At 35.8% G+C, this 14756-nt stretch overlaps 1 protein-coding gene across 1 annotated transcript; it reads right to left on the bottom strand.

Annotated features, from left to right (window-relative positions):
- Positions 1-1049: 1049 nt before the first annotated feature.
- Positions 1050-4751, bottom strand: RPL22L1 (ribosomal protein L22 like 1). The gene is made up of 4 exons (XM_036851852.1): positions 4704-4751; positions 2935-3027; positions 2644-2765; positions 1050-1314 (listed from the first exon to the last, which is right to left on the bottom strand). The coding sequence occupies exons 1-4, from the start codon at positions 4710-4712 to the stop codon at positions 1170-1172; spliced, it is 369 nt and encodes a 122-aa protein (XP_036707747.1). The 5' UTR covers positions 4713-4751; the 3' UTR covers positions 1050-1169.
- Between the last annotated feature and the right edge of the window lie 10005 nt (positions 4752-14756).

Raw genomic sequence — 14756 nt, forward strand, 5'->3', positions numbered from 1 at the left:
GCTCCCATAATTCTCATCTACAATTTGGATTTTTGACAAACCACGCTGCTTAGAGCTCTCAAAGGTTGCTTTACTTGGGAGAAAGGGTCTATCTACTAAAAAGTTTTAAGCAACAGAAGACCAACATTTTTAGCATGATCAGGAGGGGGGTTGAGAGGACAGAGAAGATTCCAACTGGCTGAGTGAATTATGATTTTTCAGACAAGGAACACAGAAACAGTTTAGTGGGCAAGATAGTAAGAGTTCAGATTTGAAGGTTTTGAGTTTCTAGTGCCCACAAGGCATCTGGACAGAGATCTCTAACAGGCAAGCTGGTTTAGAGCAGTACTATGCTCAACTCATAGAGCCTTTAGGCTAACTAGGAAAGTTGCTCCTTTGAAGCAAAGGGCAGGAGTGATTCAATATTGAGCACCTACGTGCAAGAACTGTTCTAGGCACTCAGGATTTCATTTATAAACTGTACAATGATATTTGAGACTGTCAAGAGAATTTAAATATTTTATTATATAAAGTTATACCCAAAATTGTGCTTCATTTTTTCACTATATACTTTAACTCGAGGACATTTGTAAAAGCAGTACACTTCAGAAATCCTGGAAGAAATTCCACTAGCTACAGGCTATTTAAATACTGCTTACAGAAAGTATGAAAAAAAAAAAACAAAACAGGGGAGTACAAATGAACTTATTTACAAAACGGGAGTAGAGTAACAGATGTAGAAAACAAACTTATGGTCACCAGGGGATAAGGGCGGGGGGGGATAAATTGGGAGACTGGGACTGACATGTACATACTACTATACATAAAACACATAACTAATAAGAACCTGCTGTATAGCACAGGAAACTCTACTCAATACTCTGTAATGGCCTATATGGGAAAAGAATCTTAAAAAAAAAAGGAGTGCATGTGTGTAACTGATTCACTTTGCTGTACACCCGAAACCAACACAACATTGTAAGTCAACTATACTCCAATAAAAATTTTTAAAAAACAGTATTAAAGGAAAGCCAGCACTATGAACAGCATATACTTAAATCAAAGAGATGAATGCTTAACAGAGTAACGTTTTTTATTCACTGATAAACTAAAGGTCCTTTTCAAGATGTCTCTCTTGTATGCTTCATCTGTTTTATTAGCAAGCAAAGCCCTGAAAGGGACGGCTTCATCTAGTCCTCAGACTCGGATCCATCTTCGTCTTGACTAATCTGGAAGTAACGAAGTTCGTAAGTCTCCTTGTCAGATGCAACCACACAAAGCCAATCACGAAGATTGTTCTTTTTAAGGTATTTCTTGGTAAGGTATTTCAAATACCTTTAAAATAAAAACATGAATTTCATAAAATACCTACTATGTAAAGGCTTATTATATAAGATATGCACTGTCATATTCATCTTCTGTGTTCCCAGTTCCCTCCAAAATATTTCCTTTCATTTGTATTAAGCATTGAGCAAGGTTGCTAGGGATATAAATAAGGCAGCATCTCACCCCAATTAAAATCAGTTTATGCCCTATCAAAACCCTTATTTCTCCCCTCCCCAAATAAACTTTACGCTTGAGAGCAGTAATAGTAGTTTCCTCTTCAGTCTTACTGCCACATTAGATTTTTTTAATTAAACAATGTATGATCTCATTCTTCAAATGTTATGTACTAAAATGTCAACATTCTCTTCCCCACTATCAACCTCCCTAACCTTAATCCCACCTTGGATAAACAAGAGGCAACCTGTCAACAGCGCTGAATCCAATTCACAAGTTTAAGTTTATCCAGTTTTGCAACTAGCATATGGCTCAGTCCTTATAAAAAAGCTTACAGCACGGCCTAATTTCATCATTCCAGCCATTCTCACCATTTACATTTTACAGCAATCCTGAACTCCCAAGCATTCCTCTCAAGCCTCCCTGCCCTTTATTAATGTTGCTCCCTGTTAGGAATACTTCATTCCACTGGCAATGCTAAGCTTATTCTCAGGTTCTCTGCAAATTCTTGCTGTACCAATCTCTACCTTCAATGTAACAGTTACAATACTGCATTTATAACAATTATCTGCATGTCTTTAAGATCCTTGAGGACAGATACTTCATCTCCAAATACCTAGTGATTAATTCATGACCACAGCTAACATGCACTCCTACCACAAGACTCCTAAGTTTTCGGTTTCCACCATCAATCTTCCTCAGCCACAATGATCAATTCCTTAATTTGCATGGCTCACTACTGCATTTCATTTAGATGAAGCTTTCCCTGACCACTTTATACATCAACCTTCTTTATGCACTTACACAGCACTTACCAACTACTTAATATTGCATTTCATTATCTCTCTTCTCCACTAGAATTTAAGTTCCTTGGTAGTGGGTACTTAGTCTGCTTGGTTCACTGCTAGGCTACTCAGTCCTGCAACAGTGCTGCCATGTATTATGTACTATTTGTCAAGTAAATTGAATGAACGAAAACTGGCTGCAAGATTAACGTTAAAGACTTTACCTTTGATTGGCTGCTTCTACTAGACAACCAAAACTAAGAAAGTCGGGACACTACTCCCAAGTTACACAACAGACATGTTTCTTCAAACATATTCTAATATTAAAGCACCCAGCATTGTTTAAAAAAAAAAAAAACCATGGAAAACAAATACCAACCTTTTAGAGAACTGTTTCTCAGAAACAACTGTGATTTTATTCTTGAAGCGTTCAATGTGAACGACATTCCCAAGATTTCCAGTTTTTCCATTCACTTTAACCTTCTCCCGTAGAAACTGTTCCTATTTTAAAACAGAAAAAATGCCACACTAGGGAAGAAAACCCTAGATATTCACTAGGGAAGGTACCCTAGGAACAGAGCTTAGGTTAAAATCAAATATTACATACTCAATTCATTTTTAAGAACTCTACTACAATGATAAAAAACAAGCTGAGTAGAGTGATACTTACAAAATTTCCAGAATCAAAAATTCCATCTTCTACTGGATGAGTAAGGTCCAAATTAAACTTCCAGGTTGACTTCTTAGGCTTCCTGTCTTTCTTCTACAGAAAGTTAATATAATTATGGCTCTCTACAAGAATTTATTCACTTTATATACAAAATCAAAGATCTGTATCAGTGCAGTATTGTACAATGAGGCTATACACATGAAATGGTGCGAAATTCTTAAAAAATTGCTTAATACTTATCAGATATACCCTAACTATTTTTTAACCAGGCTATGTGTAGGGGAGTACACTCATTAACTTGGTTAAAATCAAGTTTCATGAAATCCGATGGAAATTTCTCCTGTTCACCACATAAGCACCTCACAAGTGCAAAACTCAAGAAAGCGCAAAGTATATGCTGAGCTACTATTAGTTTCCTTCATCAGAAGATTCCAAAGAATCCTATTTTGCAAATGGAAAAGATTAAGAGAATCAATCTACTTTCTACTACAAGTTAAAACTAAAAAATACCCACCTAGCTTGGTTTGAACAGCTAACCAGGCCCATTTTGTTCAAATTACCAAGACTTAAGTTTTGTGGGCTTTTATTATTGATATTTTCCAGACCACAGATGTTCAATTTTAAATTACCGGGCACTACTTTATTACTGCCATCCCCACTGCAGATGGGGAAACAGGTAGTACCACCTAGTCCAAGCTCAGCTGCATGCCAGAATAGGATATTCCGCCCACTAATGTGTAGGGAATTCAATCCTTAATGCTGTTATGGGTGAGGAAAAGGGAGGGCAGAGATACCTTTAATCTGGTAATTTTTTTTTAAACATGCATTAAGTTTTCCATACCCCAAACTTTTAGGCCAATACCGCAGAATAAGGCTACAAGTAAAATCCAACCAAATGGGATACCAAGCACTAATGCCAGTTTGCTTTCTTAGGCAGTGAAATACTCTGTGCCAAAAAAATTCATCCAGAACTTGGAACTGGTAAAAGAGAAGACTAGGAACTGGCCTTGACTGGGCAATTTATACCTCTGTTGGGGCATCAGTTAACTTCGGAAAGGCAAATAATTTCTCTGGGGGGAGAGATAAGCCCAGAGGGTTTTGGACATTATCTAGTTTCGTATTTAACCCAGCAATTTTACCCTAATATCAAATGTTCTTTGGACCGGCTTTAAGGTATTACTGGTTCCCTTATTAATAACTAAAGTCTTTGAAGCATGTTCCTTTTCTATTTGCTTAAGAGTCGTGGCTTTCACCTTTTAAAAAAAACTCGTTATGAGATAATGAAGAAACTTCTTCCCCAACTTAGTTTTAAAGTTCTCTGAAACTTCTCCAACCGCGGCTATCCCGGGAGTTGAGTGCCTCGGGTCTCCCTCTGCCCTGGCAAGGCCATTCGACCGGGCCTGCCCGATTACCCACATTTGCTTCCTAGCGCAAATAAACAGGTTATCATCGGCGTTACCAGGCACGAGGGAGAAAAGAAATGGCCCAAATGCTGTCCCACTAGCCCCGTTCACCATCGTGCCTCCTCCTTCCCTGCGCTCCCACGACCGCCCATCCTAACCCAATTCTGGGCCCAGCTCGAACTCCTCCAGACCACATGGCAGTTGCCAGGAGTCAGAAACTTATAATCTTAACATCCTGGTTGTGTTCCTGACCCAAGTCTCCATTTTCACCCTTCCTCGACCTAGAGGTTGACGCTCCCAGCTCGCCAGCTGCAAAAATCATCTACATCGGAGTAATATACTCCCGGCGAGACCACCGTCACTCACCAGCGCCATCTTGCACGCCGGCCGCGCGATCCGAGAGAAAGCGGAGACCGGCGGCACATATTTATACCAGAGCGTGCTGCGTCACGCGCCGAGAACGTAAGATCGCCGCCTCCCGGAAGAGAACTTGGGAGGAGCGCGGAGGCCAGTAACCCAGGAAACCGGGGGCGTAGGCTGGAGGGCAGTAGGCAGTCACTTTTCCTGAGAGCGCCCACCAGCGACGTTAGCTGAGACCATTCACGATTTTACGCTGGTGACGACAAACGCTGGTTGACCACAGTGGTCTCTGCGGTTGCTTGCTGGGAGGCCGCTCCAGATGCACACACCCGAGGGATACAGGAAACATTTTTCACTAATCGCCTGGATCTTTTTTCCAATCAGGGCAAGGCAATGTCTCAGGTTCCTTTGGGATCTCCTGTCTTATATTGCAATTATAATCTTCCAGCAAAAAAAAATATTTCTGTATGTATGTTTTTAAGTCTTGTTTTCTAAATGACTGTTGAGGGAAATCAGTGTTTCAGGGAGCCAAAACAAACTTGGTTCTTGAGGGGAAAAAAAAACCCCAAAACCAAAAATCAACCCAAAAAAACCTTTTAGAGAAGAATACATAGTGCTCACTTGTTCACACATTGTGTGTAATTTATTCTATTTTATAGGTTTTAGAGTTAATCCTAGGACTCCTGACTTTCATCCAAAATGCCTCGCAGTTAATATTCAAGGAATATATGCTGAGACCTAACTACTAAAATGTAAAAGACACACCAGGATGGATGTGCGGTGGTGATAGTCATGATGACAAAAGGAAAAAAGAAGTCGTTTTTGAGCTTTGAAGGACTGTAAGTTGACTTCGTTTCAGAAAAGTGGCATGCCTCTCAGCGTTTTGCAGTATTTTTTTATTGAGGTTAAACTGTCATGCGGGGGACCAGGCTTAGCAGGTGGGGTGGACTTTTGTTGTTAATTTGGAGGGTGACCCTAGAAAGCGACAGCTGTGTATTTCCTTTATGACAGTGATTAGTAATAGTGAGAACTATACTTTAATGAAGCATACAACGTGTAGGTTCTAAAAAGAGGTGTTGAATTCCTAGAAGAAATCCGTTTCAAGAATTTTTGCTTGTTTGCCTTAAGAACCACCATGATTTCATTTGTTTTCCAAACATTAAGGGGAAAGAAGAGCCATTGGCATTTTCTCCTTGAGGGCTGCCCAGGCTGAAAAGCAGAAATGATCCTTGTACTATTGGATGTTTTGAAAATAAGTCATTAATTGAGGCACTTATTACTTTGTTGCTTGTTTTTGGCAGCCTTCCATGTCATGACAAAAAATCCCTAGGAACTATTAAGCCATTTGTACAAAGTGGGTATTAAAAACAACATGTGTTTCAAAATAACTAGTAATCCCAAAATTACTAAATAGAAACTATAACCGAAAAAAAACCCTCTTAATTAGGAAAAAAAAACCTAAAAAATATATTAACCAGAAATGTGCAGATAGTAAGGTTAAACATTGTAAATAACCAAATTTTACACACACAGATTCTCTCTCCCTGTCTCTCTCTTTTTCTCTCTCTCTCTCTCCATATATATATATGTATGTATATATATATACAATGCCTGTCAACACCCCATAGGTATTTTTTATTTTGACAATAGATTCTAAAACATATGAAATAATAGGTGTCTGAAAAGAGCCAAGACAATTTAGAACAATGAAGGGAAGTTGTCTTTTCTGCTGTTCAAATATAAGATTCTATAATATATGATAGATACGTTTCTGATATATTATAAACTTCAGTCATTGGATCTATATGATAATGGAGCCTGAATAGAGCAGTAAAATAAAATATAGAAGGATATGGCAGATCAAATTCACAGGGAAACCCTCCCATATGTAGCCACCTTAAAAAACTGGCTAAAATATAGTTTTATCAATAATTTCTAATGTATGGTTAAGTTGGTGGAAAAGTAAAAGAATTTTTTTGGAGACAGAAATGACCAGTCCTCATGCTCATACAAGTTTAGGGCTAGAATTAGGTCTGCTCAAATAGCGTGAGAAAGCTCCAGCCTAAAAATGTAGTTTAAAAGTATGCTTGGGGCTTCCCTGGTGGCTCAGTGGTTAAGAATCTGCCTGCCAATGCAGGGCACACGGGTTCGAGCCCTGGTCTGAGAAGATCCCACATGCCGCGGAGCGACTAAGCCCGTGAGCCACAACTGCTGAGCCTGCGCGTCTGGAGCCTGTGCTCCGCAACGGGAGAGGCCGCGACGGTGAGAGGCCCGCGCACCGCGATGAAGAGTGGCCCCCGCTTGCCGCAACTGGAGAAAGCCCTCGCACAGAAACGAAGACCCAACACAGCCAAAAGTAAATATAAATAAATTAATTAAAAAAAAAAAGTATGCTTGGCTTGGTAGTGCCCGGCAGAAGAAAATGCAAATAAGTTTCTTTAATATATTTAAAAGCTAAAACTATTTAGAATACGATAAGGGAACCAGGGACAGTCGAAATTGGCCAGGAAATTTTTTTTTTAAAAAAGAACAAAGTAGAACTTCTAGAAATTAAAAATAGAAGATCTTTAATTAGAAAAGTGGATGAGTTAAACAGGAGAGTAGACAACAACTGCAGAGAAAATTAGTGAATGGGAAATTACTTAGAATGCAACATAGAAAAGCAAAGAGATAGAAAATATAACAGGCAGGTTAAGAGACAAAAATGTCAGAGTAAGAATATTCCAGTTATGTCAAATGGGAGATCTAAAAGGATACAATAGAGAAAATGGGGGAAAGGGAAAATTTAGAGAAATAATGGCTGAATTCTTAGATTCAGGAAGCCCAATAGACCTCAAGCAGGATGACTGAAAAGAAACGCACACCTAAACACATTGTAGTGAAACTTCAAAACACAAACGCAAAATTATTTTGAAAGCATACAGAAAGAAAAACCAAAATATTTACTAACAGGGGTTATATTAACAGCTGACTTCACATCAGCAATAATGGAAGCCAGAAGCAGAGGATTATTATCTTCAAAGTGCTAAGAGAAAATAACTGTCTACCTAGAACTAAAAAGTATAAAGCTATCTTTCAAGAGTAAAGATGCATTTAAGACATTTTTAGATAACAAAACGGAAAATCTGCTATCAGCAGACCCCCAGGAAAGGAACTCTGAAAAATATACTTCAGGATAAAGGAAAAGAATCCTAGAAAGAAGGCCTATGTGCCAAAAGAAATATTGAGCAAACAAAATGGCTAACTTGTGAATAAATCTAAACAAACACCTACTGTATAAAAAAATAACATGTTTATTTTGTGGGCTTAGGGGGCTAGTAATGTTCTGTTTTTTGATCTTGGTGGCGGTTACATGAGTGTGTGTAGTTTGTGAAAATTCATCAAGCTGTAAATTTATAATCTGTGTACTTTTCTATATATGTATATGTTACATTACAATTAAAAATGAGAATAGTTTAAATTACTGTATGCCCAATTAGAAGAAATGAATACCGAAAAATACAACTTAGAATTTACACAAGAAAAAACACACTATCTGATAGTCCTCTATCTTTTAACTAAATTGAATTTGTAATTAAAACCTTCCCACAAGAAAAACACCCAGATAGCTTCACCAGTCAATGCTACCATACATCTGAGGAAAAAATAATGCTAATTTTAACAGATACCTTTTATGCCCAAGCTCACATTTGGTCAGCTTCCCTTTTAATCCAGAAGAGGGGAACATTTATCCACAGTTTCCTGTACCCCATTGGTCAATAGTTATACATGGGGTGTTAACTGCCTTGTATTTCCAGGTTGTACATGTGTAAATGAGTGTTAGTAGGGAGATTCCCATGCCTCTCCTCAGAGAAGCCATAGAGATAAAAGGTGAAAAATATATGGGGAAACACTGCCAAGTTACACCTGCCCCAAATTGCCGCTCCCTTCTTCTTTCTCTTGAGTGGACAGTTCAGAAGTACATTCTACATCATTGCATGGAAGATCCCAGCAGGATTAAGCCTCACTTGTCCCCAGCACATTCCTTTTTGCTTTTGCTCCTTCCCAGGTTCACACTTCCCGGTTCCTTATTTCTGTTACCTGGGATCATTTCCCCAAATAAACCAAATGTATGAAGGCTAAGACACCAATTTTACACAAACTCTTTCAGTCATCAACTTGTTTATATTAGTAGAAATATTTATTTTAACATACTATAATCACAGATATATTATTAATAAAACTATATCCAGCAATATGTTATGCAGCAAGTTGGGCCATTATTTGTAGTGGATATGCAATTGTATATGTACAAAATTTAAAATAATCTACAGATAAATTATCAGAATTAATATGTGAATCTATCAGGATTGCTGGATACAAAGTTTAGGTATAAAAATCAATTGCATATCTATAAACCAGCAATACATTAGAAGACAAAAATTAAAGAAGATATTTTCAATAACATAAATATATCAAGTACCTATGGAAAAAAATAAAAAATGTACAAGACCTCTACACAGAACTATAAGATATAATTGAGAAAAATTAAAGAAGACTAAATAAATAGAAATTCACTGTGCCTTGACTGGAAGAACCAATATAATACAGATGTCAGTTCTCTCCAAACTGAATTATAGGTTCAATGTGATCACAAACAATAGCTTAACAGATGTTTCTTGTTTCTTTCCTTCATTCCTTCCTTACTTCCTTCCTCCCTCCCTCCCTCCTTCCTCTTTCTCTCTCCTTCTTCCCCTTCTTTCCATCCAACCATCTATCCATCCTTCCTTCCCTCTCTCTTCAAACCAATTTGAAAATTTGTATGGAAACACAGATACCAGAATAGCCAGAATATACTTGAAGAAGGAAAAATAAAGTGGGAGGACTTGCTCTATAGATTAAGATTTATTTTAAGGATACTATAATTAAAACAATTGGATATTGTTTCACAGTTAGACTTACAGACCAATAGAATAGAGAGTTCAGAAATAAGCACACACAAATGTGTGTTTTTGCCATTGATGACAAAATGGCACTTAAGAACAGTAGGGAAAAAGTTCTCACAACCATCATTTTTTTTCTAATTATTTTCTAATATGCAAATCCATGTACACCTGCAAAAACATAAACCTTGCAGTCAATGTAAAACTTTAAAATCCACACTACTATTTTGTACTGGAAGGATTATATTTTAATGAATGTTTGTAATAGTCTAATAAACATTTATCCATATAAGTACCAATATGTATTTTGAACCACACACACACACACACACACACACACACACACACAATATTATGACACTTAGGCAAACAGACTCTGGACAGAGTTTTCTGTCATGGTGTATTTGTATTTCATACATCTGCTTTTCCTGCAGCTCTGTGTCTGTTCTGGGTTTGTGCATCACACAAAATATCTTACAGGATCATATGGTGTACCTCAGTCTTACAGCGTTCTCTTTTGGAAGACCTCAGGTCTGTTAACATCACAAAGGATCACACTGTAACACAGAAAGTAGACAGTATCTGCATATCTGAAATTTACTTATTATTAAAATTCACTTTATTTGCTAGAAGCTGATTTATGAAACTGGAATCTTAAATTTCCCTTTATCCAAACCTTCCAGTATTCAATGTTATCATCATTCAAGCATTGTATTAAAAAAAAAAAAAGATTTTGTATATGTAGGAAAAATACCATTTCATAGTTTTTTTAATGGAATTTTTTCTTTCTGCGCCATGTGCTACAAAATGGAGCATGTTGAGTGTCATGAGGCATTGCACTACCCATCTCCAAAAAAATATCCTCAAATGACATTGCAGACAAACAGTCCTATGGAAGTAAACTGCACAGCTTTGACAAAGGATGTGCTATAGCCCTTCTGTGCAAACAACAGTCAGGTGCTGAGGAGAAACATATTACTACTGAAGAATATTGCTTCTAACTCCTCCAACTAAAGAATGTTCTTTGTTAGATACTCATAAATGAAAGTTAAGGGTATCAGGCAGGGGAAATAGGAACTGAAGTCGCTGCTTGCCCTTTTCTTTACTAATTTGAGAGGAAAGCATTAAAACCTATGATTAAAAAAATGTATACTTGCTTCAATTCATCTCTTCTCTCAGTATGTATTTAGAAAAACCTAAGTTATTTTAAAATTATTTTTAACAATTGCAGTTTCAGAAGTAAGATTTTCTCATTACACAGTGCCACAGGAATTCTGAATAGTTGATCAGCCTTTAAAATGAGAACAAGTATCTTTTTTCATTGCTTAATTTTATTACTTGTCATTTTTAGCTTAGTCATTCACCTGTTTGTGTCCATTTGGAGTATTTCCATTTTTCACTACTATAGACAATGCTTGAGGAGCTTTTAAATAACAAAATTATTATCCTCTTATGCCGAAAGAAATGCTCATGAAAGGAAATATAGAGAAGCAAAAAAGATAATGCATAAAAATATATAAAATCCCACCTGCTTAGAAATAGCTATTTAATGCTTTGGGGCATGCATGTTTATGAAGTGTATTTGTATATCTGTATCATTTGGATTACACAAGTAATTACATACATTTGTAAATATTGGTTGGTACTATACACACTTTTTTGAAATTTAAAAACTTTTTATTTATAAATTATTTCAAATTTACTGGAAATTGTAAAAATAGTTCAAAACACACACACATACGTTATAAACATATAAATATAAATGCATAAAAATCTGGATAAAGAATGTATAAATATATATGTGTGTGTCTATATATTCTTTATCTAGATTTTTACCTATTGTTAGCATTTTGCTCCGTTTATTATTTTTTCTTTACAGTATATCTATGTATCTATAAATTTTTTTATTATATCTGCATTTTCAGTCATAGTTGAAAAGAAGTCAAGTTATAGAGAAATTCACCCATACTGCCTTCTAGGACTTAGTTTATTGTTACCATTTGGACCACTGCTTCATTTGGAGTTTATTCTTGTGTATGTTGTATGGAATTCATTTTATTTTTTCCAAATTTATTTTTTTCCAATTGTCCCAGCGCAATTTAGCTAAATTAATATTTGCCCAGTGGTTTGCAATACCACTTTTATCAAATACTAAATTTCTGTATGTATTTGGGTCTATTTCTAGACTTTATGTTCCACTCTATTGGTTTGTCTGTTCATTTGCCAGTACCTGACTCTTCATTATAGAGACTTTGTAGCAGTTTTAATTTCTGGTAGTGCTAGTCCCCACTCATAGCTCTTTCTTTTCAGTATTTTCTTAGCTATTTCTTGCATGTTTATATTTCCATATGAACTTTTTAGCAACTTGCTTAACTCCATAAAAAAGCTTGTATTTTTGAGGGGGCTGCATTAAATTTATAAATCAAAAGAGATAGAACTAACATCTCAATAACATTGAAATATCAGCCAAGAATAAGGAATGTCTTTCCATGTGTTTAAGTCAACTTTGTGTCTTTTGGGAGTGTTTTATAGTTTTCCTCCTATAGGTTTTGAACATTTCTTTGTATGTTTCTTCATTATATTTCATCTTTTTGTTGCTACTGTAAATGAGGTTTTCCTTCCATTTTATCTTCTAATTGGTTATTATTTTTGTTTATAAAAACTATTGATTTTTGCATGTTAATCTTATATCCTGCTACTTTGATGAATAATTTTATTGCTTGAGTTTGTCATTGGTTACCTGGGATTTTCCAGGTATACTATCAGATCATCTGAACATAGAAAAGTGTTTCCTCTTACTTTTACAAGTCTAATGTGTCTTAACTGTTTTCTATTGTCTGATAGTATTGGCTAATACTTTCAGAACAATATAATAGTGGTCAAGATAGTGGGCATTCTTGCCTAGTTCTTGACCTTACTGAGAATGCCTTTAGTGTTTTTCCATTAGGTAAGAGGCTAGCTTTTACAATTTTACAAACACACGCACACATGAGCATGCACCCACATACACGCATATAATGTTATATATACCATGTTATCATGTATAAATGTAGATATATTTATGTTAAATATTCATCCACCTGTTTTTCTGTGTGTTTTGTTTTTTTTTTTTTTCCGAGAGATGTTTTGAGGATGGGTATTGCTTTGTCCAAAGTTTTTTTCAGTATCTAGTATCTATGGAGAAAATAATATGACCTATCTCTTTAGACTCATAATATAGTGAATACTATTAAGAGAGATTTCCTAGATATTAACCTGTTTCCTTCTGGAATGAATTAATAGATTTCATAATATTGAGTTATTCTTGCATCTCTGATATAAACTCCATGTGGGCGTGGGTATCATTTTCTTCATGTGAGGTTTGAGTCTATCACTACTAGTATAGTATATTAGGATATTTGCATAAGTACTTGTATTTATTTTGGTTAACTTTATCAAGTTTAGGTATCAATGTTATATTTGTTTTGTAAAAATAATTTAGAAGTTCTGATTTTCTATGCTCTAAAACAACCTATGTAACTTTGAAACCATCTGGTCTCTAAAAGTTTGGTAAAATTCTCCAGTGAAACAATTTGCCTGGCTTTGGTTTTTGGCTGTTGGTTTGTTTTTTGTGAACAGTTTCTCTCGTTCTTTTATTAAAATTGTTCTGTTTAAACTTTCTGTTTCTACTGAGGTTGATTCTAATAACCATATTTTCCTTAAAAATTATATCATTTAGGTTTTCAAATTTATCTGCATAGAATTTGTTTTACTTTTCTCTGCATTAGTCACTCCTTGTCATTTCTCATTTTTTACATTTGTGTTTTCTTCCTTTATTTACCTTAAATTAGCCAGTGGTTTACTTTAATTTTTCAAGAAACCAGAATTTTATTTTTTTAATTTGCTATTTTTCTATTCACCTAATTCTGTTTTTATCATTATCATTTCTTCCCTTGTGCTCCCTTTTGGTTTATTTTGCTGTTTTTTTTTTCTAGTTATTTGATTTAGGAATTTAATTCATATGTTCATTCTTTCATTTTCATTGATACAGGTGTTAAGGCTACAAATTTTCATCTATACTGCTTTACATGGATTCTGATATATAGTGTTTTCATTATCTTTCAGGAATTCTGTTTGTAGTACCCCTTTCATCATAGAATTACGTAATAGGTTTTAAAATTTCCAGGTAGAAGTCTTTTTATTTTCTAGTTTTTTTTTAATTTAAAATAATTTGAAATAAATTTAACAAGGTACAAAGCTTACATCTAGTTTTGTTTTTAATTTCACTTAGGACTGGTATCAGAGTGTTATTTTTAATATTTCCACTTTATAGAAACTTTTGTGTCCTAAATGTCCTTTCTTTCTTAAGATTCCATGTATATTTTTTTTTCTCCAAGATTTATCTCACTGACTGTATAGAAATTAAAATGAACTAAAGTGACAATAATTTAAGTGAAACACACACATAACTGTGAACCAAAAAGGCAGACACACTAGCATTATTAGGTAGATAAACCTCCATTCTCCCAGTTAGGATCTTTGTTGCGAATCTGATAGCAACTGTGGTTGCCAAGCCTTTTTGGCCCTCCTAAACACTGGGACACAAGTCATTGTGATGCTGGGTAGTATCCGTGGGTGGTGGCAAAAAATTATTTTGACTGGACTCAGAAATAACTCTCAAATTGGAAAATGGATTGATAAAACCTTGTAGATGGGTTCTTTTGAGCCGATACACATCCAGTGATTGTAACTGATCCTGCTGAATGTACTGTGGCAATGGATACTTTAAACTCCCAGTGGAACACACACTTTAGACAAGCAGTGGGGTTTTAAAAGTGGCAATTCCATAGGACACCTCCTGTTTGGACAGAATGTTTAAATATGAGGTTGGGGTGGTGGGAAGAAGAAACTCAGACAGGCTGATACATAACATACAATTAGTCCCTTTTCACTCTTCTTTTACCCCTCTCATGCCTACTTCTGGGAAACAAGCTACTGGTATTTGCTCAAGTGGCAAAAAAGAGTGGGGCTAAGGGGTGGAAGACTCTAATTTGGTGCTTCTCCCACTGCCCAATTATGCTTGCTGGATCTGGAAGATTATGGATAACAGTGATACTGATCATGGATACGAGGTGACAACTACACTGGAAGTCTTGGT

The sequence above is a fragment of the Balaenoptera musculus genome, chromosome 4, assembly GCF_009873245.2.
Source record: "Balaenoptera musculus isolate JJ_BM4_2016_0621 chromosome 4, mBalMus1.pri.v3, whole genome shotgun sequence".
NCBI classification, from domain to species: Eukaryota; Metazoa; Chordata; class Mammalia; order Artiodactyla; family Balaenopteridae; genus Balaenoptera; species Balaenoptera musculus.